Source organism: Euleptes europaea, chromosome 5 (genome assembly GCF_029931775.1).
Source record: "Euleptes europaea isolate rEulEur1 chromosome 5, rEulEur1.hap1, whole genome shotgun sequence".
NCBI classification, from domain to species: Eukaryota; Metazoa; Chordata; class Lepidosauria; order Squamata; family Sphaerodactylidae; genus Euleptes; species Euleptes europaea.
In genome coordinates, this window is record NC_079316.1 from 91,926,348 (window position 1) to 91,952,260 (window position 25,913).

Sequence of the window (25,913 nt, forward strand, 5' to 3'; positions counted from 1 at the left end):
GCCTTGGCAGGGATCCTATCCTTTTGAATGTTATCGAGCCATTCATCAGTATTTTCGTTAAACAGGGCCTTCCCATCGAAGAGCATGTCCTCTACAGATGCCTTGGCATCTCCAGAGAGGTTAGAGGAATGCAGCCATGAGTGCCTGCGTAGTACGACACTAGCGGCCACTGTTCTACTTGCAGTGTCTGCTACATGGCGGGCCGAGGAAATCTGGTATTTGCCCAGTTTAGAGCCCTCTGCCAGAAAGATCTTTCCTTCCTGTGCCTTATCCTGGGGAAGGGAGGAAAGGAGGTTTGATACCCTGTCCCAAAGAAACATCTGGTATCTGCCCATGAGGGCCAAAAACCCTAAGACCTAGGGCCCCTGCAGAATAAATTTTCCTGCCCATGATATCGAGTTTCCTCCCCTCTTTATCAAGAGGGGAGGAATGACTGGTCACCTGGCCTTTAGAGGCGAGGACCCTAGTGACTATGGAAGTGGGGGCGAGATGCTGATACAGGAAAGGAGCCTCATCCTGCTTTATCTTATATAAGTTTTCGATCTTCTTGACCGAAGGGACATTGAAAGCAGGTTTGGCCCATGGGGTATCAGCAATTTGATGAATACCCTTAACCCATGAGAATTCAATTGGACCAGTGTTGGTTGGGAAAAAAAACCCATAATGGGGTCATCAGGGACCAGGTCCGAGGGGGTCACCTCAAGCCCGAGAGCCTTCGAGAGACAACTAAACATTTCGGAGTATGCCTTAGTGTCCTCCGTAAGGGAAACCGGGGAGGGGTCCCCCACCACCTCGTCAGGTGAAGGAAGTGAAGCATGCCCGGATTCTGAGTACCTTTCCTCTGACTCTGAGTTGTGGATTGGGACCAAGCGCGTTGGTGGTATAGGTACCTAGGAGGACATTGGCTGCTGCCGGTGTGCCAGAGGATAGCCCATATCACCCTGAGCCCAAGCTTGGAGCTCATATTGACAGTACCCCCATGGGGGATGCGGTCCCCAGTGAGATCGAGCCCAATCGGCATCGCATCCACGACAGTCCATCAGTGGCTCAGCGGGAAAAGTCCAAGTCTGTGGGTCAAACAAATCTTCGGGATTGAAGTGGCTGTGTGAGACCTCCACGACGTTGTCATCCAATGAAGAAAACATCTTGGAGCCGCTCCTTGAGGGCGAAGGGTTCCTAGGTCTGCGACTAACTGAAGCCTCACTATCCCAATCTTGACGTCGAGGCGACAAAGGGGAGTCATGACGCTCCTTCCCTCGAGGTCGAGGCAAACGCTGCCAAGGCCTGGATTCCCGTTCTCCGGATACAGATGGGTATGGAGATCCTGCATTTGGGGTTGTGATGGATAAGGGGCTAACCAGCAGCAAGAGCTGACAGGCGAAGAGTGGGCGGAGCCAGAGAGCTGACACTCTGAGCTGAGAGAGACAGAGAAAGCATTCGAAGTTTGGGACCCAGCCTGACAGGAGGGCTGTGATAGGATTCGAAGCATGGAACCAGCCAGAGAGGAGGCTGAGAAAGTAGTGGAAGCTTGGGACCAGCCAGAGAGGGCTGTGTGAGATTCAGAGCTTGGTAGCAAGACCGAGCGGAAGCCAGACTATACTCTGTGAACCTGCGGGTTCTGTGAAAGCCAAAGCTATTGACACACACAACCTGTGGGAGTGACAGGAGTGAGAATTGGGTCAGAGAGGGCCCATTCTCAAGTCACAAGGGGAATTAGTCTCTGAGGTGGAGCTATTCCAGTAGCAGGAAGGTGTGGAGGATTACAGCCACTTAGGTGGGGTAATCAGAGAGAGAGATAGGCTGGGGACAGAGTTTTGAGAGTCTGAAGCTGTATGGCAGTTTTGAAAGTTGAATCTGAATAGTAGTTCTAAGGGATAGAACTAAAGCTGAATCTGAATGTGTATAATAGTTCTGACAGATAGAACTAAAAGTAACTTGAGTAAAGGGAACATCTAAGCTATATCTCTCTGAAGTAATCTTGCTTGTATCAATCTAACTCTGAGTTTTCCCTCCAAAATTTCTGCCTTTTCTTTAAAACCAATCTCTGTAAGTTCTCTTTAATAAACTTCCCTGTTTTCTCTGTTTAAGTTGAAAAGCCTCTTGTCTCCTATTTCTCACTGAGGTAAATACGGGTGTGGGACTGGAGGAGAAGAAGGAAAATAATTCTCCTCACAAATATACTCAGGCCAACGCCTTTTCCCCTCAGCATATACAGCCAGGCTGAGTGAGTGGGATATTGAAGTGGTTGGAAGGGGGGGTGCATCATAGGGGTCAATGGTCGAGCCTCCAGCATGGGATCGAGCGCCTCAGGATCAGTGACCTGCACTTGAAGAGGGTTCAGGCGGACAACCGGAACAAGTGCTGATTCAAGGTCAATCTCAGCTTGGCTCGCCAGAATCGACTCTTTAACTGGTGAAGCGACCCGCCCTTTGGGGTTCAGGATCAAGGAACCTCTAGGGGACGATGCTACTTTTGAGGTCGATGGAGCCGACAACCCACCATCTGCAGGATTAGAGCTCGATTTTTCCCTTGCTTAGACAACGAGGAGGAGTGCTTCTTCTTCTTAGAAGATGCCATAAGGGGTTCAGACCCAGCTCTCTTCAAAGTTGCCGGGAGGCTCTTAGTGGAATGTGGTGGAGGCATCAGCACAGATGACTTGGATTTTTTATTACCCGAATCCTGAGCCCGAGGGAAATTCATAGCCTGTTCCCACAGGGCTGCTTTGATCTCAAATTTTGATCTTTATTAGCATTAGGGGTGAACAGGGCAGGCCAATGGAATGTGACCCTCACCCAAACATATGAGGCAGTCCTCATGCTCCTCCAGTTTAGCCATCGTAGTCCCGCAACTCTTACATTTTTTGAAGAGTGCCATCCTGGAACAAGACGACCGAACGACAGAAGACGAAGACAAGAATCAAGGGAGAAAGCTCTGAAGAACAGGCAAAGCTCTCCAAAGCATCTTCTAACCGCGGCGGCAGAAAGAGAACTGAGGGAAGGATGCTCCCCGCCCCTCCATCACATGTTCAAAAGGGCGGGAAGGACAGCTGCCAGAGGGGAGGGGGAGCAATCCTTGTTGTTGGGCTAAAAAGAAGCTTTCTAAACGTTCCGAGGCTGGCCTGCGCATGCGCACTTCCCATGTGGGACTGCAAAGAGGCCATGAAGATGAAGACAAGGGTCTTTTAAGCATGGTTTGGATATCCCTTCTTGGACCTGGGTTCATCGCACATTAAAGTAACCCGGGTTGGGGGAAACTGTATGCATTGGCTTGAATGATCAGGGATGAAACTGTGTTCTAGTCGAACCGTGAATACAGAAAAACAGTCTCCCAAGCTCAAATCAAGTCCTACCCCTTTAAATGCTGCTCTATAATTGGCTTACTTTGCAGTGCTCCCTGCGAGAGAAGATTTCCTTCCCCCCAAACCCAACTGCCGCATAAAAAAGCATTTTAAGAACAAAAAAAGGAGCTACCTGAAAGAAGGGCGGGGGGGGGGGGGGAGAAATCTAAGCCTCATTTTTAAAAAGCCTTTCTTTTGCTCAGAAAGAGCTCCGAGGTAGCAGGAAGCAGGAAGCACTTGAATCCCCGCCTCTTTACATACTGTTTTGTGATTGGCTGTGAGAGAAGCCAATCTTCTGTTTTCCCCTCTGCATGCTGCTTTGAAGAGGGGGTTGGAAAAGGGTGGGGCATAGGAAGCTCAACCCAAGAACAGAGTATGCATGCTCTGTGACTCCGGAATGAGCCAGGATGAACGGTTTAATTCGGGCCAGAAGAGGAATGGGAAAAGCCGGGTTCGTTTTGCGTTGAAACAGCGTTGAACTTCAAAGGAATGAGGTATCATGCATACTGAAAAATTTGATCCTGGCTGAAACGGGGAATAAAGGAGGTTAAAGCGACCATGCATAAATGACCTTAGTCTATTTCTTCAGAGTCCTGCTTGAGGCGGCTTAAGTAACAATATAAAAACAAGTCATTGGATATAAACAGTATAAAACTATCAAAAAACAGAAGCAGACCATTAAAAAGCTGGTTAAATAAAACCACAACCCCCTTAAGTTATATGTGTCAGGGTGTTTTTTGTTTTGTTTTTTACCTGTAAGGCTTTATTGATACTGCCATTGTAATCCACTATTTCGTTCTTTCCTGGTTCCCCTTTGGAACCCTAAAAAAAAATCAGTCAAATATGTGGTTAGGACCTCGATTGATCTAAGATATCTGAAATATAGTTGGTTTCTCTAAACTCGGTAAGGATTCAAAGTCAGTGTGGGGACAATTTTCTGATGTTTGCTAATATTCCAAGATGCTCATTTTCAAATCAGTACTTGGGATCAACATTGCCAGCAGCAAAATTTTAAGCACCTGTATTCGGAAATTGGCATCTGAAATTATTTATGATGGTTAGTTTCATTTGCATACTTTGAGCCATTTCTGTAGTGTAAACTAGAAGTCGATCTGCTCTACCTGAACAGGAAAGTGTGAGAGATCAAACAGAACCTCAATTTATTAGGCCAGTGGTCGGCAAACCGCGGCTCTCTGGCTCCTTGAGTGTGGCTCTGGAAAGCGCCCTCCTCCTCCTCCTTCACCCCCCTTTCTTTCCCCTCACAGCGCGGCCGGGTTTTGCACGCGGCGCTTGAGGGCCGGCGGCGCCAAGGCGGGCAGCAGCAGCCAATCAGTGGGCAGGATTTTTCGCGCTGGTTTTGGCTGGTGGAGGAGGCTGAGGCGCTGAGGACGGGCGGACGGCACGCCGGCCGGGGAGGGAAGGAAGGAAGGAGCCTGGGCGGCAGCGGTGAGGAGGAGGAGGAGGACATCAGGGCCCGGGGGGCAAAGACATGTTTTATTCATTTGTACTCTCTTTTTGGGATTTGTACTCTCTACATGCACATTTTCTCCATCCAGATTCTCAAAACTCTGCATGGGGGGGGGGGGGTTATTGGCCATTTATGAATGGGAGGTTTTGCCTTGGATTTGCCACCCAGATGCACATTTTCCCCATCCAGACTCTCAAAACTCTGCATGGGGGGTTATTGGCCATTTATGAATGGGAGGTTTTGCCTTGGACTTGCCACTCAGATGCACATTTTCCCCATCCAGATTCTCAAAACTCAACAATAAGCCCCCCTGCAGAGTTTTGAGAATGCAGATGGGGAAAATGTGCATCTAGAGAGCGGCAAATCCAAGACAAAACCTCCCGTGGATGAATGGTTGTTAAAAGGCGTTTTGGCTCTCAAAAGAAATCTCAATAGTTGTACTGTTGATAATTAGCTCTGTTGACTAATGAGTTTGCCGACCACTGTATTAGGCTGCTGAAAATCTTATTTGGTAATGTAGTCAGTTTTCCTGAATATAGCCTCTGACTAAACAAATAAATGCAACAATCACCCTTGGACAAATTGGCCCTGCTCCCCCAGGGCTTCAGATTCTTCTTCCAATGTGACTAGTAAGTATTACATGGTTTCATTTCTCCAGATATCCTCCCATGATTCCTTATGACTGAATCTTAATGCAGATACACATAATGACTCACGCAGAAGAACTAAGCACTATTTAGGGGAGTAAAATGAGTTTTTCCCAGTACTCTCATTCTGAAGATCTGATCTGGTATAACTCTACTGAATGCAATACATACCTTAACAAAATTAGGTAAGTGCCAACCATAACTTACTTTGTCAGACATAACACTGTCACTTGGATTTTCAATAAGGATCAAAACTTTGCATTTCCACATGACTTACAAGTACTGTGGGGAAATTTATTGTGTTGTGTTTCCATATCTTCTAGATAACAACTTGTCTGAAAAAGTGTTTCTTCGCCAATTCCAGAGGTATTATATTCATTTATGTAAATATAGGCAGGGAATTTTGATTAACTACTTCAAAGAGACTAGAAGAGGAAATTTTATTTTCCTCATAGAAGAGCTATTCAGAGATTTGATGGCCAGTGTTAAAACAGCAAATTGGCAGTTCCATCCTAAGCATGCACATAGAAGGGTATAACTCTACTTAGGATGGCACTGTAAACGTCCTACTGAAGAGGCAATATTCCTCATACCCATCTGGAATATTCATTACACTTATAAAAGGGCAGAATTATTTACCTTTGGTCCTGGAGATCCAGGCAATCCTGGTGGTCCAGGTTCTCCTTTACCTCCTCCAAGTGCATTTCCAGAATCTCCTTTTTCTCCCTAGGTCAGGGGTCGGCAAACTCATTAGTCAAAAGAGCCAAATATCAACAGTACAACAATTGAGATTTCTTTTGAGAGCCAAATTTCTTAAACTTAAACTATATAGGTAGGTACACTGTTTATTAACTTAATAAACTTTAATTAAAGTTTTAAGTCTTAATTAAACTATAGGTACACTGAATAAAACTTGATATCATACTTAATAGTGATCTTATTTATTGATAAAAATTAAATTGTAAGTCCCTGCCATTTCCCCCTCCCCGTCTGGAGTCCTCGTCTGGAGGCCTGGCCTACCGCCATAAAAGCCTATTGGTAGACCTGGCCTCCAGCTGAGTCCCATTGGGAGGCCAGGTCTACCCATTGGCTTTCTTGGCAGTAGACCTGGCCTCCGGAGGCCTATAAAAGCCAATTGGTAGACCTGGCCTCTGAAGGGGGACTTTTTCCCCTCCTCGGAGTCCAGGTTACTGCCAAGAAAGCCAGTGGGTAGACATGGCCTCCCAATGGGACTCAGCCGGAGGCCAGGTCTACCAAAGGAAGCCCACCCCGCCCAACAGCTGATAGGCGGGGGGGGGCAGGAACCGCCGAGCTGCCTGCCCAGCAATCGCGCGGCTAGAGGGGAGGGGAGGCTTTAGCCTCCCAACCATTGAGGGCAAGGGAAAGGGGGACCGGGCCATTCTCCATGGTGGGGGGGGGGGGGAAGACAGCGAGCCCGCTCTCTCTCTCTCAGGCGCGTCGGCTCCGCAACCCGGCTGCCGGCGCGAGCGGGCGCAAGAGCAGGGGCTCCGAACCAAGTTCGGAGAGCCGCACTCAACGGGCCAAAGAGCCGCATGCGGCTCTGGAGCCGCAGTTTTGAGACCCCTGCCCTAGGTACAGAGAAAGAGGAACTATGGTCAATTGATTATTATACCTTCATATTTCCATGATGGAACCTTCTTCAGGTAGGTGAAAGGGGGCAGAAAGTGATACTGAGAAGGTTTTCCTGGCAGTAACCTTGGTTGCCTGATAACGTTTTCTCATAATGATATCCCAGATCACAGCTGCATTCTCCATGGCGGGTTTTCCCAACCTTAGTTTCGAAAACAGAAGTTTTTGGATTTTCTAAACAACACTTTGCTGTAATTGTCCTATTTCTAGAGTTTCCGCATTCTTAAACATGCTCCTTTCCAAATCTCCTTTACTCCAATCTTTTTGGAAAGAATTCTGTCCTAATGCTTCAGAGGGTAGGCGTATTGGTCTGCAGTAGAACAGCTAGATTTTAGTCCAATTGTACCGTAGAGTCCAACAAGATTTTGGGGTCTAAACTTGCAACAGTCAAAGCTCCCTTAGTCAGATCGTGAAAGTTTATACCCCAAAATCTTGTTGGCCTCGAATCTAGCTATCCTAATGTGTTAGCACGCCATCTTGAAGGACTGGTGAATATTGCTGGCCCTACAAAGGTCTGGTTCACAATGGCATAATTTTCTCACTGTCAGCCCCTCATGGGTGCTGTTTTCTCGGCATTTCCCCCTGCTACATAGCTTTCTGGGGGCTTTTAAACAAAAATCAATCATTGCTATAGAACTATAACAATCTATTGCCACATCTGTTTGAAATGTTAACAGAATAATGGTATAGTTTATTAGGGAACAAAAGAACAACACCCTGTGCTGGGAGTTTTGGCCATATAAACAATTTGTGGCGCAATATTTCACGTGTCTAACTGTACCCCAACAGTGGAGAGCATATATGCTCGCTAGATTAAATGTATTACCATCTGCATTACTATATGGAAGATTTAATAAAGTTCCATATCTGGATCGGGTCTGCCCATGTGGAGAAGGCGACATAGAAACAGTTTCACATATCCTCCGTAAGTGTCCACTATACGATAGCGGCCGTTCCAACCTCATAGACCTGCTATTTGCTGAATGGGAAAGATTACCTACCAATTCAAAGGTGTCCTACCTTATGACTATGCAGGATCCAACAATTATAGACTCGGTGGCAAAGGTTTTTTTGCTTGTAATCAGAGAACGGGATTGCTACTCTGCACCATATAATGGTTAACTCAGGATTAAATAACCAAGTAACTAATCTAGTGGGATTTGTATGTTCCGATAAAAATGATTTTATAGTAAACCTTATCATATGACTCTTGCATATTTTATATCATGATTTTACTGTAAACTCCCCTGTACGTTTCCTTTTTAATGCCAATAAAGGCTTTCGTATTCATATTCAAAAGAACAACAAAAGGGTTGCCAACTCATCATGGCAGCCGTGACAGCCATGCCCTGAGAGCCAATGCAGTGTTTCTGCTGAGCACTTATGGAAAGGGAGAGTCAGGATGCACAGAAAACACCCACATGTGGAGAACCAGCATGCTATAGTAGTCAGAGTGTTGGACTAGGATCTGGGAGACCCAGGTTCAAACCCCACACTCTGCCTCGGAAGCTTGCTGGGTAACCATGGGTCAAGTCACTCTCTCAGCTTCACCTTCCTCACAGGGCTCTGAAAACAAAATGAAAGGGGGGATGTTGTAAGGTACTATGGTCCCCATTGTGGCAAAAAGTAGGGTATAAATAAACAAGTTGTGGCAAATGTACATGCCTCTGAATTCACAGTGGCAATGAAAGCAATACGGAGAATGCCTGCTGTATGGAAGCAGCCCGTGTTGATATGCTGGTAAATGTCTTTGCTAAATTCAGTATCAGTTCAGACACCACGGTGTCAATTTTGTAATATCTGCACCCGGCAAGTATATGGTCTCAGTGGTGGACCCACATGCTTTGCAGGCAGCAAGTTCAGTCCCTGGCATCTCGTTTGGAAAGATCTCAGATAGTAGGTGCTAGGAAACACTTTTCTCTAAATGAGATTCTGGAGAGCCACTATCAGTCAGAGGAGACAACAGTGAGCTAGCTGGACCAATAGACTGACTCAGCAGCCCACAGGTGGTATCGAATATTAGCAAGGCTTTTTTCTGAAACTTAACCTGTGTTATTCCTGCTAACTGGAAACAAAGTGTTATTTACCCAATTTATTAAAAGGGTAATAGATAAGATCCTGCTAACTATTGCCCAATCAGCCTTTTGGATATATCATCTAAGCTATATACTTGTCATCATTTAACCAAATTAGAAGACTGGGCAGAATCATCCCATCTTTTTTATCCAGAACAAGCAGGTTTTTGTAAGGGACATTCCCCCTTCCTTCACTTAACTAAACAAACCTTCTGTCCTAAGGTTCCAGGAGGTCCTGGATCACCAAGAGCTCCTTTTTCTCCCTGTTGGAAGAATATAGATAAGGTAAGATATTGGTTGCAATGATCTGTAGGATTAGTTGAATGTTAGTAAAGATGTGTACAGGAACAAAGCATCAAACATGTCTAAAGTTCACTCCAATTCCCATTAGCTTTCCTTCTGAAGGTCAAGACTTTCAGAACAGGTGTACCCACTTCTTCCAGCAGAACCACCTTTTTTGCAACACACCTTGGCCAGCTGTCCACTATTTGATTACTTCTCAAATAATATCATGATAGAAAACACCAGCTGCATCTATATGGCCATGTGTTTAAACCATTTAGTCCAGAATTGTTTCAGGGATTTCAACAAACTGAACACTTCTCGTAAACTCTGAAACTTATTCTCATGTTGTTAGGGTAGATCACATTGTTACATGCTAGCAACAATCTTCTTAATGGAACAGGCATCATTAGCATAGTATGGTATTCAGCCATGTTATCCATCCATTTCTAACCCAGAAGGGTTAGGTGAAATTGTAGATATTACAGGTTGGGGAACACTCATACGACAGCCACAAACACACTACAGGTAAAGCATGAAGTGAGTCTGAGAGTCAACTAGTGCAAGTTTTTCTCTGTGAAATAATGCACTGAAGTGTCATAAAAGTAGGTCTTAAAAAGAGAGAATGGTGAAAGGAAGGCAAAACGACTGAGGAAAGGAGGCAGAATGAGCAAAATGGAAGGGAAAAATAGCCATGGACTACAGAGTAGTGAAATCCTCATTCCTTGATCACTGCCATACTCTGACCACAGAAAGTTTTGCCTAGCTTCCCCATTCAGCACCTGAGCTGCACCACACTCTATGAGCCAAGATAAAACTATTAGTTTAAATTCTTAAGATTCCAACTTCTATTCCGGACAACTATATGCTTTGAATGATATTTGGTGCAAAGGACAAAATGTACATGGCCATGCAAATAAAACTCTGAATATGAGCAGAAATTATGTACTCATAGGGACATTTTGATCTCCTATCTACATCTGTACACCAAAGGTGAGCTGGCCTATTTCATCATGAACATAAGCCATTAAGCAAAGTGCTTTATTTTCAAATTAGACTGGGAAATATAAAGAGTTAATGAATTGTACCTAGAGCTAATATTGATCAGATATATGGATTTTGTCATCTTCTAGGTAAGTAGTGATTACATCCCCTCATAAATATTTAAGCATTCCTGCTATCTTCTGAATCCCTCTATGCTCCCATCATGCCTATTTTATTTTGGTATTTCAAGGGTTAAGAGACATAATATAAAAATAGAGCCGATGGCAGATGTGTCAGCCTGGCTTTGTAGGCTCAACGGCGACCCCCAAAGATTCACCACTCACACAACAGGCCCGGGCCTCACAGCTGCCACTGTGCAACTGGGCCCAACCTGGTGGAAACCCCCTCCATACAACTGGACCGGACTTTTCCCAGGGAGATGCTGCTGGGAGAGGGAAAGCTAAAGATAAGGGGGCAGATAAAAGTAGGTTGGCTGGAGGTTGGGAAGGAGAGAAGGAAGCAGGAATATGGGAGAGGCTATGGGGGCTGCCAGGGAAGGGAAAGAAAAAATAGTAGGGGGCAGGCAATACAGGAGAAAATTAGATGCCCCCACAAGTCCTTGCAGGTCCCCTGCTTGTTTTCTTTATAACCCTGACCAGTGATCATGACTCATAACAGGCCAAATCAATCCATTCTGCTGCCTAACCCTAAAAGTACTGGGGAGCTGTTCCCATACCCATCTGAGATATGCTAACTTCAAAGAATGCCATTGATTCTGTAATGACACGTTTTGCTTTATATTTCTTTGATAAAGATGTTGTTTTGTATATTCTGAACAGCAATACCTTGACTTATCATGGCTGAAAATCAGGTAGTCCAAAAGTTAAACATCTCTAATTTCACACCTTAAAAAAAAAAATGTTAACCTGTTCTTATGACACAGCACACAGATGTAAGTAAGGGATTGGAAGCATTCTTCCCAAGCATAGAAATGCAGCTCAAAGCAACCAGAACAAGGGTGGGGATGGTGAACAAGCAATGAAAACCAATTCCAAGACTTTTACAATGCCCTACCCTCTGCCCTCTTTTCCCTGGGAAACCTGGCGGGCCCATCTTCCCTGTAATTCCACGTTCTCCCTTTTTTAAGTAAAAAAGAGAGACAGAGAGAAATTATGCTACACCTGATTGGTGTTCTCAAAGTACAACAACATCACCAAAACATAAATCATGTGCCCCAACAGCAAAACAATTTGCACCTCAGTGGGGAAGACCCAAAGCTCATGCTCTGACATACTTCAAATCAAATCAAATCAAATCAAAACTTCAAATCAAATCACACCTTTATTTGGCATAAATCAACCAGAAAACTTGTCACATAATGGCAGTTGGATGAGTAGCTACTGTTATGGCAAAAAATACAGAGCAAACTGATACAAGTTTGGGCACTGTTCATCTGCAGCTCACAAAAGCAGGAGAAGTGCCTTAGGATAAGTGCTTACGTCGTATTCAATGTGCAGGCAGCAGCATTTGTGTATCTAGCTAAATCAAGGAATAGGAAACCAAAGCAGCTACATTCCAAGATTTGTGACAGGTATTCAATTCAAACTACTGGCTCTCACTGTCCTCCATGGCCTAGGATGCATATATCTGCAGGAATGCCTCTCCTGATAATGCCCCACTGTGGTAGCTTTGCTCATCTGAATAAAGCCTTCTGTGCAAACGGTAAGATCAACCGTTTCCAGTACCTGAGCATTCTCTGTCGTGGTGCCTACCTGGTAGAATGTCCTGCTTAATGAGGTAAGAAAGGCTCCCCCATTTTTATTATTCCACATAATGTATAAAAAGGAATTGCTCAGGAGGCAATTTTCATATATGGAACAGGGTCATAGTTAATGTTTGAAAGTTTAGGCAGTTTTTTCATCGCCTTGTTCATTGTACATATTGCTGTTACGTTAATCTTGAAATCCAATTTCATTGGATTGTTGGTTACAGTATTATACTGCTCTTATATTAAATTGCATAATCTGCAAGGTAATCTGAGAAAGGTGGACTATAAATGAAATAAGTAAATAAATATATCCCAGCAAGGTGATTACCGAAGAGCAAATTTTACAATTTGACTGAGTACAATCAAAGAAAGGATGAAAAAAGATATTCACCAACACAAATTACTACTTCTAAATTGCTACAGAGTGGGCAATCATGACAATTCTTATATCAGTGTCACAACATTTTAGTTCAACAATCTTTTTGCAGAAGGGATGTAAAACACTCCATCTTAATATATATTCACCACTTTCTAGCTCAGAAGAATGCAGACCAGGTGTACCTTACACTCAGATAAACATGTTATAAATATACGTGTATATCCATATATACATGTTATAAATGACTTGTAGTACACATGTTCTTTCTCAGCAGTTAATTTCCCCACAATGATAGTATCCTGATTTAGGTCCATTCTACATAACACATGTTGCAGTGAAAGGGGAAAAAAAAGAGGGCCTGTAAAAAGCAATGATAAAACCCCTGGGCATGAGGAAGAAGGATCCATTTTGACTACACCTGGACTCCATCATGAGCACATGTAGCTGAGACCACAGAGGGAGACCACAAGATTTGAATCAGACTTTGCAAATCGCACATCACTACTTTTCCGGATCACTACAATCCTACAATTTTAAGTCACAACTAAGTGTGTGCTCAAAAGTGCAAAACTTAATTTGAATTGATTCTGAATCAAGGCAAACCATCAAGCTAGAAAAAAACCAGGATCCTACAAGACAATTTATCTAAAATTGACAGCCTCTGATTTGTTTACACATTCAAAAAATAAATCTTGAAGAGATGAAAGTCAGCAACTCACCCTTCAGTTCACCCCAGGCTAGAAATAGTTCAATAGCCTCAGGCATTATTCTCTCTATAGTAGCTAATGGAGGGGGAGGGGCTACCGGAAAATGTCCTGTTCTAAAAGCAAGCTCTCATACCTTATACCTTTTTTGTCTATTATAGGTTGTGTGTGTGTGTGTGTAAAGTGCCTTCAAATCACAGCCGACTTATGGCGACCCCTTTTTTGGGTTTTCATGGCAAGAGACTAACAGAGGTGGTTTGCCAGTGCTTTCTTCTGCACAGCAACCCTGGACTTCCTTGGTGGTCTCCCATCCAAATACTAACCAGGGCTGACCCTGCTTAGCTTCTGAGATGTGACGAGATCAGGCTAGCCTGGCCCATTCAGGTCAGGGCCTATTATAGGTTATGTTTGACTTATACAAAACTGATACAAAAATAAACCTTAAAACGGCATATATTTCATGAGAAAATGAGGAGACTGAAAATGGCATGGCCATGGTCTTGATTTGCACAAGGGAGAAGTGAAAATGAACTAGGGATTTTTGACTTGAGGGTAAGGATGCAAGATGTGGTCACTGTTCCATCATAAGCCACCGAACCAAGACTTATATGTCTTTGGGTTCTAATAAAGTATGAATTGTGAGCAAGGATGAAGTAAAGAAACTGATTAGCTGGGAAATACATTTCATTCTCAGGCCATGATAGGAGGTGGAAGATGGGGGGAAATGAGAGGAAAGATGAACATAAACTGACTGCATTGAGCAGCTTCACTGATAAGACATTTATGTTGTGACCATAACACCAGCACTCTCCTTAACAGACTGAAAACAAAATACAGATAAAGCAGATTTAGAAGTCATTTTCTTTAAGTGCAATACCTTTGCTCCTGGGATCCCTGATTCACCCTACATTACAAAAAGAAGACAACAGAAATATAAACTGTAAAAAAATGAAAGTGACTCTTTTAATTTCAGAGCTAACAGAGTAGGTGAGCTTTTCTTGACAAAGGATTCATGCCAGAGTACCCCTGCTAATTACATCTTTTCAAAGAGCTCCACCAGGTCTTACTCATCAGATATCTGTGCACTGATGCAAAATTTGATAATACAAAATTCTATGAAGCTTTAATTGGACCAGAAATATTAGAAAACAAATAAATTTGTAGAAATACAAATGTGAAAAATTGGGAATATTCAGGCTTGAGGGTAGAACCAGAGCCAAATATAATGAAGACAACTCATGCTTCTCAAATCTGTGTTTCTCTTATAATGCCAATGTGGGGATTATGGAGTGGGTATTTGCTAATGTTGGTATGGAGAAGGGAATTTCTTTTTCCAAAACAACAACTGCAATGGCTAACATTTCAAAAAGGTGTTATGTATGTAAATAGTTAGGTGGGTAAGCAGGGGGAAACCTAGGAGCTTCAGTCCCAGGCGAAGGCTCCTAAACCCTGCTCGCGCCATTGGCCCAAGCCAGCGCGCCCCATTGGCCCTAAGCCGGGTCGCGCCATTGGCGACCTGGGGGTTGTTTCCCCCTATCACGGATCAGGGGGGGAGTGGCCGCAAGCGGCCAGGGGGAGATATAAGCGGGGCTGGTTTACACAATTATATGTTCTTTTGCAGTCATGAAAGCTGTCCAAACTCATATAACATTCATCTGTTACTGGGGAGGAAGGTTTGGAGCAAAAAGTGCATCCTGCATGCTTAATGCTCCAAACTTCACACCACTGCCACCCAGCTGACCTGGGGGAGGATTAGCATTGAAAGCACCTCTGAGCCAGACACACACCCCCATGATCTCGCTGGTGGTGTGTGTATATCGGGGGAGGGGGAGGCTTGAACTTGAGGTGTGCTTTCTATTTGTACCTTCCCACCTTTATCCAACATTGAGCACCGTTGGAGCCACAAGAGCCTTAGGACTCCTGAGCAGCCATTTCTTGGGCAGAAATCACTTCTAAGGTTTGAGAAATTTTCAACCTCCCCACTCAAAAAAAGGGTTTTGGATTTCCCCCTCCCCAGCTGTACATGGCCCCATTGTGCAAATTTTTTGATCCACACTCTAGGGTCATGTTCAGAATTAGATATAAACATTGCATTCTAGTATAACCAAGAGAACCCATGATGGGGCTAATGAAAGAACAGTTCTGAATCTCAGTAGTTAGGCTCACAAGCAGGCTTAGTCCATATCCCAATAGTATTTACTGCTATATTCCCCAATGTATGGAAAACAATAAAGCAATGCATTTGGGGGCAATGCTGTAGTTAAAGCAACATCTATCCTCCACACCTAATGCTGGATGGCCCAGACCACATCAACAGAGCTTTCACAAGGGATTTGTATGAAAATAGTCTCACATAGCAATATGTACATTTCCCTGCCAAATATATATCTCACAGTAATATTGTTAGTTCTATATAAGAATGCAGCTGCCCAGTCAATAAAGAATGGTATTCCTGTTAGTAAATAATTGTTCTGGTTTATCTATCTATAACACTTATAATGACTCTATAGCGTAAGCATATATTATGCACTATGGCACTGTAATGTAGCAGCTTTGGGCATACCCCATCCCAAACACCGGTTTGTTGGCACATGAAAGCCTCTTTTGATCTCTATTTTTTAAAAGACACTTGTGGACATGTTAATATGGTTGGAATCAACTTTCCTATCAAGTTTCACAGGGCTATGCCACCTATTTTGCAGGTGTAACTCCATACCTGCAAAAAAGCATATTCCTGAAGGGAAAGGGCTCCCCGGGAAAGCCCCCTGGAAAAACGCAGCTGGGGAAGCAGCGCTGGCACACAAGGCTCATGCTACTGCATGGCACCCCTATGCTGGTGTAAGTGCCCCAGCGCCGGCGTCTGTGCCCACTTAGCTGGCGCAAGTGGCCCTTACATTGGCATAGGGGTCATGCTGCCTCCTCAACAGCTCTGCTCCCCCTTCAGGGTTGCATGGATGGTCTGTGTGAGGCAACATCTAAGTCAAACCTGGCAGGTGCACTGTGTGAACTGGAATTCTTGCCCCCTTGAAAGAAGAAGAAGAAGAGTTGGTTTTTATATGCCGACTTTCTCTACCACTTAAGGCAGAATCAAACCGGCTTACAATCGCCTTCCCTTCCCCTCCCCACAACGGACACCCTGTGAGGTGGGTGAGGCTGAGAGAACATGACTTGCCCAAGGTCACCCAGCTGGCTTCATGTGGAGGAGTGCGGAAACAAATCCAGTTCACCAGATTAGCCTCCGCCGCTCATGTGGAGGAGTGGGGAATCAAACCCGGTTCTCCAGATCAGACTCCACCGCTCCAAACCACCGCTCTTAACCACTACACCACGCTGGCTCTATATTGTGCTGTGGCATGAAGGGCTCTTCTACACTGGAATTCCTCCGCAGATAAATAAATGCAGATAAAATTCCCTAAGGGTAGAAATCTTAAAATCACTCACCCTGCCCTTCTCCTTCACTATCAGAGCTTTTTTCTTCCTCTCAATTATTTTAGAGAATTTGTGCTATTGCACTGGTGCACCCATTTACATACTAATTTTGTCTGCTAATTTATTTTACCAGGTTGCTAGACAACCAACATTTAAACACCTTTTTCATTACAAAGTTTACTGGGGAGCTGATGGCTTCATGGATGCACACTGCACAAATTCAGCATTACTTTGTTTGAGAAACATGAGAATACCAGGACACTAAGAGATAAACAGAAATAAAATTACACATAACAGAAACATTGATCAAGATGGATTCTCTAGAACAAACAGGAAAATAAGCAGGAAAAAATAAATAATAGCTCACACATGTAGGTGATTGTATTTATCTGCACAATTTGTTCTAGTAGAAGAACTAGAACAAATTGAGGGAAGTTATCTCCACTATATTTTTATTGTATATTTTCCTGATTTCTTAACTTCTAACCCATGGGGCACGATGTATACATAAAAGTGAAAGAAAATGCTAATATAAAGACAAATAAAAATTATTGGCTGATACAGCTAAAGAAAGCAGAAGAATACACTTTTTTTTCTTAAATGTTTGCCCTGAAACATCTGCTGACTCTCACTTTCTATTGCAACTGTGTCCTGTGGGTGGATTCAGGCAGACAGCCAAGGTGGCAAGTACACCATGCAGACTGTTTTCCAGAAGAACATTCTTAAAAATAATATCTTTTGGTGGCTTTACCACTTCAGGTCATCTGAAGCAACCTTTTGCGAGATTTCAAACAGATGCTATGGTTGTCGGGGGCTACTACAAAAAGTTTGTGGGCCCTGACCTGGATGGCCCAGGCTAGCCTGATCTCGTCAGATCTCAGAAGCTAAGCAGGGTCAGCCCTGGTTAGTATTTGGATGGGAGACCACCAAGGAATACCAGGGTTGCTGTGCAGAGGAAGGCACTGGCAAACCACCTCTGTTAGTCTCTTGCCATGAAAACCCCAAAAGGGGTCGCGATAAGTCGGCTGCGACTTGAAGGCACTTTATACACACACACACACACACAGTTTGTGGGCTTCCTAGAGGCACCTGGTTGGCCACTGTGTGAACAGACTGCTGGACTTGATGGGCCTTGGTCTGACCCAGCATGGCTTTTCTTATGGTCCTATGTTCTTATAGTAAGCCATCCTTGCCAGGCTTGTAACATATGGCAGTAGACACCACATGTATCAGGCTATGGCACTGTAAGTCCCCACACCTCCAACTGGGTATTGGGGTATCATGGACTCCAAATGTAGCTCAATCCACGAGACAGGTACTTCCAAATTATCCAGGGGAGGATGTGCAGGACATTGTGAGCAGTATCCCCATGACATTAGTTATAGTCTTTAGACATCTTTGACCATTCCCTATAGATGACAGATCAGTGATGCTGGTGTGGAACGAGTTGACAGAATGAGCCACCATACAGAAATGTAACATCTGCCCAGTGAAAGGACAAATAGTCTCTGGGAAAGATATGTGATAAAAATTCACTAGACAAAAATATAATATTTAAACAAGTCTTGCAATGTGTGTTCATTGGTTTTAGGGTGAAGGTGGTCCTGTGGGTAATTAGGCTAAATATCTGCGCATTCAACATGTTAGTATCTGTTAGGCTTCTTGGTGAGAACATCTGATTATAACAGCAAGTGTAAGAAGAGAAGTGAGAACAGATGGAAATATTATTAGAAATGGAATAATGCATATCTGGTGAACTCAGCGCACTACATGAGCAACAAAGAGACCACCTGAAGAAACAGAATCAGATCATAATCAAGAAGGGCTTGCAGACAAGTTCAAATAAGGAGACGTGTGAAGCAGATGGGGATTTAGGAAGAGGGAGAAGGATCATACCTCTCAACTTTCTGAAACAGAAATCAGGGACAAAGCTAAAAAACACAAGGACAGAAGATGGATATCAGGGATTCTATGTAATAACAGGTGAAAGAAACAGTCAGAAATGCACCAGATGTAAGTAATGTTTAGTAACTGTGGGCTAGAGACATGAAGCAGATTGTATGCAGATAAATATGTATCATTGAAGAGATGGCATGTCAGTTCCTTACAAATGAATTAAATTCTTCAGTCTTTTCAAAAAGTTTATTCTGTTCTAAAATATGCATACTGTAAATGTCAGATATGCAGAACAATTTAAACTTAAGCACAGTCATGAATTTAAACTTAAACATGTGCTTCAATGTAAATTCTTAGGAATACAGAAGAGCTACATTGAAGCGTATATTTAGGTTTAAATTCATGACTGTGTTTAATCTTGATTTGTAGCTGTCTCTCCATTTCACTAAATTATATTAACTTACTGCCTTAGTTCCCTACTTATCATGGTTACTGATAACACACTGAAGTTTTATCTTGTCACATAGTGATTTTAAAGAACATTTTGTCATTACATCTTTTCTGTCCCTTGTGAGTCCTACTACAGGAACGTAATTCAGGAGTAGGCATGCCATTTGTTCAGAAAAACATTTCTTCCTGAATCTTCCTCCTTTGCTAAATTCTGCTTTATGCTATTATATTTTAAGAGCAGGAAATAAATGTAAAGAATATGAAAGGAAACATTAGACACATCACATTTGTATAGTCTCTGAAACTCAGGAAGCTAGTTGAGAGGTATGGGTAAGTATGGCTAGATAAATCAGACGCCATTCCTTGCAGAATACCTGAAGTCCTTGTTTTCCTGGTAGCCCTGGCATGCCCCTTTCCCCCTGGAAGAGGAAAACAAAATACAGAAGATGAAGGAGAGGGAGGAGGGGAATATAACCCCCCATGTGGTCACTAAAACATAGAAAACTTTGTATTCTGTAAGATCTCAAGAAGCTCTGATGCTGAGGAATAAAAATCAACACTTCCTATGCTTATTTTTCAGGGGGAAATTTCTCATACAGCCAAATCTTTATCCTTGATTCTAACACTGAAAATTGGATATATTAAAATCACCATTTTGGTAACATTATTTATTTAAAAGATTTGTATGCTGCCTCTTTAGACCAACTTGAAGTGGCACTAAAACAAGAAAACAGAAAAAAGCAATTGTGGTTTCACCATTATTTGAATAGAGAAACTTTCTCCTGAATATCACAAATTAATGTCCGAATCAAACTAGCATCTGGCTGTGACAGCAAAATAGTACTTGGGGTACTACGTGTCTGCTGTTGTATTAGTTCATAGATTGTGGAGTTCTCCAGTGTTGCACAGATATTATGTGAATGCTCCAAAGCAAAGGTGGTGATCAGCTGATGCCAACCACTAGCACTAGCAGCTTCAATGGCCTTATTTTGTGACATCTGAAAATAGTTGCTCCTTGGGGGGAAAACAGGTCAATGGCCTCCTTGCACGAGAGTAGTGTTCCTACATTTTCCTAGGACAAGTGAATTGCCTTCAGTTTTATCAGTGTAAAGAGCAGCAGGTAGCACAGATTGATTTTGATTGAATGTGCACAGGTAGCACATTCATGAGAATTCCTCACTAATTGAAAAGTTTAAAGGCCTGGTGAGATTGTAGTGCCTCTGATCTACATGAAAAAATTATTGAAATGTTATGCTAAAAGACAATAATCAGTCTTTTTGCATTTGAAAGAGTTCTGCTGTGCTTTCAATCACAAAATTGCTATAGCATATATTTATAGCACAGTCCTACTCAGAATTTCATCACTCTAAGCTCACAGATTTCAACGGAGTTCAACTGGAGTAACTATGTAAAGGATTGCAATGTTATTGGTATTTTCTAGATCACATTTCTTTTGCAGGTTTGTGCTACTGTACAGAAAGTCACTCCAACTGTAGGGTAAGCTGTTCAACGCAAGCAGTTTGTAATGTGATATGAAGCACTATGTGGTTGAAGCACCACGTGGAACCATTTAGTTGCCTTGGTTTTGGTGAGCATTGCACATAAATTGGCCCTTAATCATTTTCATTTTTAGGTTGGAAGTACATACTACAAGCCATGCATGAATGTTGCAGAAAGTGGCATCTCTGTATTGATTTCTCCTATATAATGTTTAGGATCATTTACCTATTCAGTGATATGGCATTATCACATTGTGTGCTTCCCTGCCTCAATATTGACGGTAGCTCAAGAGGGTGGGAAAACACACAACACTTTGTGATATTATATGCTTCAAAAGAGGTGAAGAGAAAAACAGTGTTGCACTTATCTGTAATTGTTGTTCGTCAAGTGGTCTTTTATGCAGACACACATGGGACTGTGCGTGCACAGGGCCAGCCATGGAGAAGAGCTTCTAGAAGAGTCAGCTCCTCAGGAGCGCTCCCCCTCCCCACCATACATGACCAAGCCTTAACAGCTTTTCCTGCCCAAGAATCACATGTCACAGGGGCAGGGAGCACTCTTCCCTCAGTTCTCCAATTGCCGCTGAGGAGATACCACCTTAAGCGGTGACAGCCCACAACGGGGACAGAGGGATGGATGTGTGCCTGCACAAAAGACCACTCAGTGAAGAACAGTTACAGGTGAGTGCAACACTGTTTTTCATCATCTTGGCTTCTGTGCAGTTCCACATAGTAGAATAGCAGGCTCATTTACTGAGGAGGAGGGTGTGTGCTGTTCACTGGAATAACGAATTCAATACTGTTCTCCCCACAGATGCTTCAACTCTTGAATCCACATCAATGGTGTAATGCCGTATGAATGTGACCAGTGTTGCCCAGGTAGCAGCCTTATAGATATCCAAGGTGTCGACACTAGAAGAAAATGCTGCCAAGGAAGCCTGCACTCTTGTGGAGTGTTCACGTATTGGACAGGGACAGTCTACCTCAGCAGAATCGTACGCTAGACGGATAGCCAAAGTTACCCCATCGTGACAATTTCTGTGCGGACACCACTTTTCCCTTGTTTGGACGCCAAAAACAAATAAAAAGGTTACTATCAATCCTGAAGTCTTTGGCTCTGTCCAAATAAAACAATAAGGCCCTGCAAACATCGAGTGATTCAACTGCTTGTCAGGAGAAGACTGGGGGTCTGGAAAAAACGTAGGGAGAACCATGTGGTGAGAAAGATGGAGCCTTGAAACCACCTTTGGCATAAAATATAGACTCGGCCTGAACACTACCTTATTAGAAAAATAAACCTTGTAAAGGGGGAGGGTCATATTGTAGTGCCCTCAAGCCAGTGACCCTACAAGCAGAAGTGATCGCTACTAAAAATGGTGTTTTATACGATAAAAAGGTCAAGTCGCTTGAGGCCATAGGTTCAGAGGGTTTGGAGATTAACTGGGAGAGAACCAGGGACAAGCTCCAGTGTGGTAACGGCATGCGGGGCAAGTCTTGATGATGTGGGACTCTCCAAGACAGTAAAGACAGTCATTGTGTTTGTCATTAGTGGCCATCTTCATCCCACATTTTCCACATTTCTTGAACAAAGCCATCATAGAGGAGAAAGCACCTCTACAACAACTAAACAGCTCTGAGGTAAAATCTTCAGTGCTCATTGAAGCACGTCCTCCCTCCACGGCGGCGAAGAGGATCGCTCCCCCCACCTCTGTCATGTGACCGTTTGGGCGGGAAAATAGCTTGTGCTCAGCACCAGACAGAGGGGAAGGGGAGCACTCCAAGTGCTTGGAAGCCTATAGAAGCTTTAAAGATTTCCTCCGCAGCCAGCCTGTGCCCTCCTCCACTGGGCATTGTAAACTTTACCATATTTCTCTATGGAGGGGGGCAACCCCTTCTGGACCCCATAAAATTGGACCTCCTGTCCCAAACTTTACCAAATTTTGTGGTTCATGCAAGGAGAGTCTCGTGAAGCTACACTGCAAATTTGGTGACTTTACCTCGAAAAATGTCCCCCAGGAGAATTTTGCAACTACTTACTTTTCACAGTCTGTAATGGCCGCACCGTACCCAAGAATCGTGGGAAAACTCAATTTCCCATGAATGCTTGCAATGGGCTTGTGCAACTTTACCATACTTCTGTATGGAGGAGGGGGTGATCCCTTCCAGACCCCATAAAATCAGACCCCCCTTACCCAATCTTCACCAAACTTCGGGGTTCATGCAAGGTGAGTCCCTTGAAGCTGTTAGCAATGCTGATTCTATGACCTTGGGCAGTTCATGAGAGGGAGGGCATCTTGGCCATCTTCTGGGCATGGAGTGTGTGGGGGAGGTAGTTGTGGATTTCCTGCATTGTGCAGGGGGTTGGACTAGATGACCATGGTGGTCCCTTCCAAGTCTATGATTCTATGAAGCTACCCTGAAAATTTGGGAACTCTACCTCCAAAAAGGCCCCCACAGGAGCTTCGGAAAAAAATCCCCATAGACTATAATGGACCCAATTGTTTTTGGTAAACCTGGAAATAAAGCCGAAGTACCTCTTTACCAGTATGGGTATTTGGCTTATTCCATGTTTACTGGAAAAAATCAGGCCCAATAAACTCAAACCCAAAATTTACTTAGTTTTTTTTTTTTGCACAACTTACCCTAGATTTGTATTTGATATTCAGGAGCTGTCGCCTCTCATGCTCCATGTGGTTAAGTGCATCCAGTCTGGGTCTGGATGGTAGAGAGGACCCTGTTGGAGTATATCTGGAAATGCTGGAAGTCGCCATGGTGTCTATACTGTCCATCAGGCTCAAGTACCAAGGTCTTCTGGGCCCATCCGGAGCTATAATAATGACCGAGGCTTTCTTGTTTTGAATTTTTCTTGGGAAGAATGGGAAGTGGTGGGAATGCATAAAGTATCTCCTTTGGCAAAGGAGAGAGGAGGGCATCCACCTTCTCCGCTTCCGGGTGGTAAAACCTGGAGAAAAAAATGTGGAACTTGCCTGTGGCAACTTGTGGCATGCCGAACTTCTGTGTAACCAGTTGGAAAACCTCCCTCTTGTATGACCATTCTCCCTCTTCTAGTGTTCTGTGGCTCAGCCAATCCACTTCCGTGTTGAGGACACCTTGGATGTGCTCTGTTCTGATGGATTTCAGATTGTGTTCTGCCCATTGCAGAAGTTTCTCGGCTTCTTTGTGCAGGATCGATGATCTGGACCCTCCCTGTTTGTTTAGATGTGCTTTTGCCAAGATGTTGTCCATACAAATTAAGACATGTTGTGGCCGAATCATGGGGAGGAACTCTAGGAGGGCCTTTCTGAGGGCCCATATTTCCAGAAGATTGATGGGTAGCAGTCTCTTCTATGCCTACCACGAACCCTGAAGTAGATGAGTTCTTCACTTGGCTCCCAAGTCCTTGAGCCTGGAGTCTGTGAACACCTATACTATCAGGTCTTGTAAGTAGGAATGGCCCTTGTCCAGGTTGTCCTTCTTGGCCCATGATAATAGGCTCCACTTGGTAGTCTGAGGCATGCTTAGAGTTTTGTCCTTTCTCTGTAAAACTGCCAGCTGGTGTGGTCAGAGAAACCACTGTCAAGGGCGTGAATGTAAATGGGCCCAAGGAACGATGCCTATACATGAAATCATCAGTCCTTGTAGTTTTGCTAGGGACATTAGCTTGGATGTCTTGGTCTTTGAAATTTGTCTCACCATCATGGAGATCTTGGTCACTTTGTCATCTGGTGAGATTTATGTATCTATAATGACTCCTAGGGGAGTCAGATGTTGAGATGGTATGAGATGACTCTTTAGCTTGTTGATGAGGTAGCCATGCTGTTCCAGAGTCTGTAGGACTCTGTGTCCTTGCCAGGGCGAGTGACGGAGCTCACACCAGGATTTCTCCGAGGTAGGGATGGATTTGTATTCCATCTCTCCTCAATATAGCCACCAAGGTCACTGGAATCTTGGTGAACACCCTGAGTGCTGAGAAAAGGCTGAATGGGATAGATCGAAATGGAAAGTGGCTGGTCAAATATGCAAACTGGAGATACTTTCGAAGCGTCAGGTGAATAGGTATGTGGAGATACTCTTCTGTAAGATCTATCAACGTCATGAATGTCTCTGGACGTAGGGCTTCTACTATAGATCGCAGGGTCTCCATCCGGAAATGTCTCTGATGGATATATCTGTTGACGTATTTTAAGTCCAGGATCGCTTGCCAGTCTCTGTTTTCTTTGGCACTGTGAAGACGATGGAATATGTGCTGGAGGTTCTTTCTCCTGCGGGAACTGGCTCTATGGCACCTATTTGCAGCAGGTGTTGTCTTGCTGGTGTTGTCTACTGTGGCGTCTGCCAAGAAGGTGACTGTTTTAAGCACCCTGTTAACTTACTCAGTCACCCTTCTATTTTCAGGAGGTGTCAACTGAACCAACTTCCTGGCCCATAGTATGGCGGCTCTGAAGATGAGGGCTGTTGTTGCCGATACCTTAACCGAAAGAGCCCCAGCCTCATGCGCCTTTTTAGTGGCAATATCTGCCCTTCTCCCTAGTGGGTTCTTGATGGAGCCCATGCCATCTTCTGATACTAGGTCTGAAGATTGTAGTGCAGCCACTGCTGCGTCCACTAGGGGGACTTGTAAAAGGTCCTTTACATTGGGTGCTAGCCATAGGCTTGTCCCATTCTGATCTAACAAACATCTCAAAATATTCCGGCAACGGAATGGTCTTAGTATGGGTCTTGTTCCTTGGGGAAAATTCCTTGGGCCCCTTTGGTCTTATTTTCCCTTTGGACTCTTCCCCAGCCTCAGGATCTTCAGAGAGACCCAACACCATTATAGCTTTAGAGAGAAGGCTTTGAAAATCTTCCCCCACAAATAATCTAGTTTGTTGGTCATCTGCAAAAGTTTCCTCCTCATCTGAGGAGAATTTGCCCTCCTCCCTCACTCCTTCATCAGAGTCCCCTTCTGCAGAGGATTGGAAGCAATCGCCTGAGCCTACAGCTTCAGCATGCGCTTTCCTGGCTGCTTTAGTGGGCCATTAAGGCTGATTCTCTCAAAGGGGGGAGGGAGAACAACCAGGGTGGTAGATATACCGGATTGGAGGGGAGAGAAGGTGAACCCCTTGAGGATGAAGTGACAGAGGCTGACAGAATGCCATGCAGTTCCTCCCTAAGAGCCACAATCTCTTCACGGAGAAGAGCTATGTTCAAACTGGGTTACTGATTATTTCCTGCATTCCCGAGAGGGAAGAGGGATCATCACATTACTGGGCTATGGAGCCTGAGTCAGAGGCTGACAAAAATTGGCTTCATAGCATCTGGACACTGGTACACTCTGGGCGGAGAGTGCTCTGGAGGCCGCTGTA

At 44.0% G+C, this 25,913-nt stretch overlaps 1 protein-coding gene across 1 annotated transcript in view; it reads right to left on the reverse strand.

Moving 5' to 3' along the window:
* The window catches only part of COL13A1 (collagen type XIII alpha 1 chain), a 132,196-nt gene that overhangs the window by 76,120 nt on the left and 30,163 nt on the right, over window positions 1–25,913 (reverse strand). Inside the window, exons 7-11 of the mRNA XM_056850513.1 lie at window positions 14,172–14,198; window positions 11,518–11,580; window positions 9,387–9,440; window positions 6,092–6,178; window positions 4,091–4,159 (exon numbers count right to left, since the gene is read on the reverse strand). Of these exons, the coding sequence (XP_056706491.1) occupies window positions 4,091–4,159; window positions 6,092–6,178; window positions 9,387–9,440; window positions 11,518–11,556 (249 nt within the window). The 5' untranslated portion in view covers window positions 11,557–11,580; window positions 14,172–14,198. The remainder of the gene's footprint in view (window positions 1–4,090; window positions 4,160–6,091; window positions 6,179–9,386; window positions 9,441–11,517; window positions 11,581–14,171; window positions 14,199–25,913) is intronic.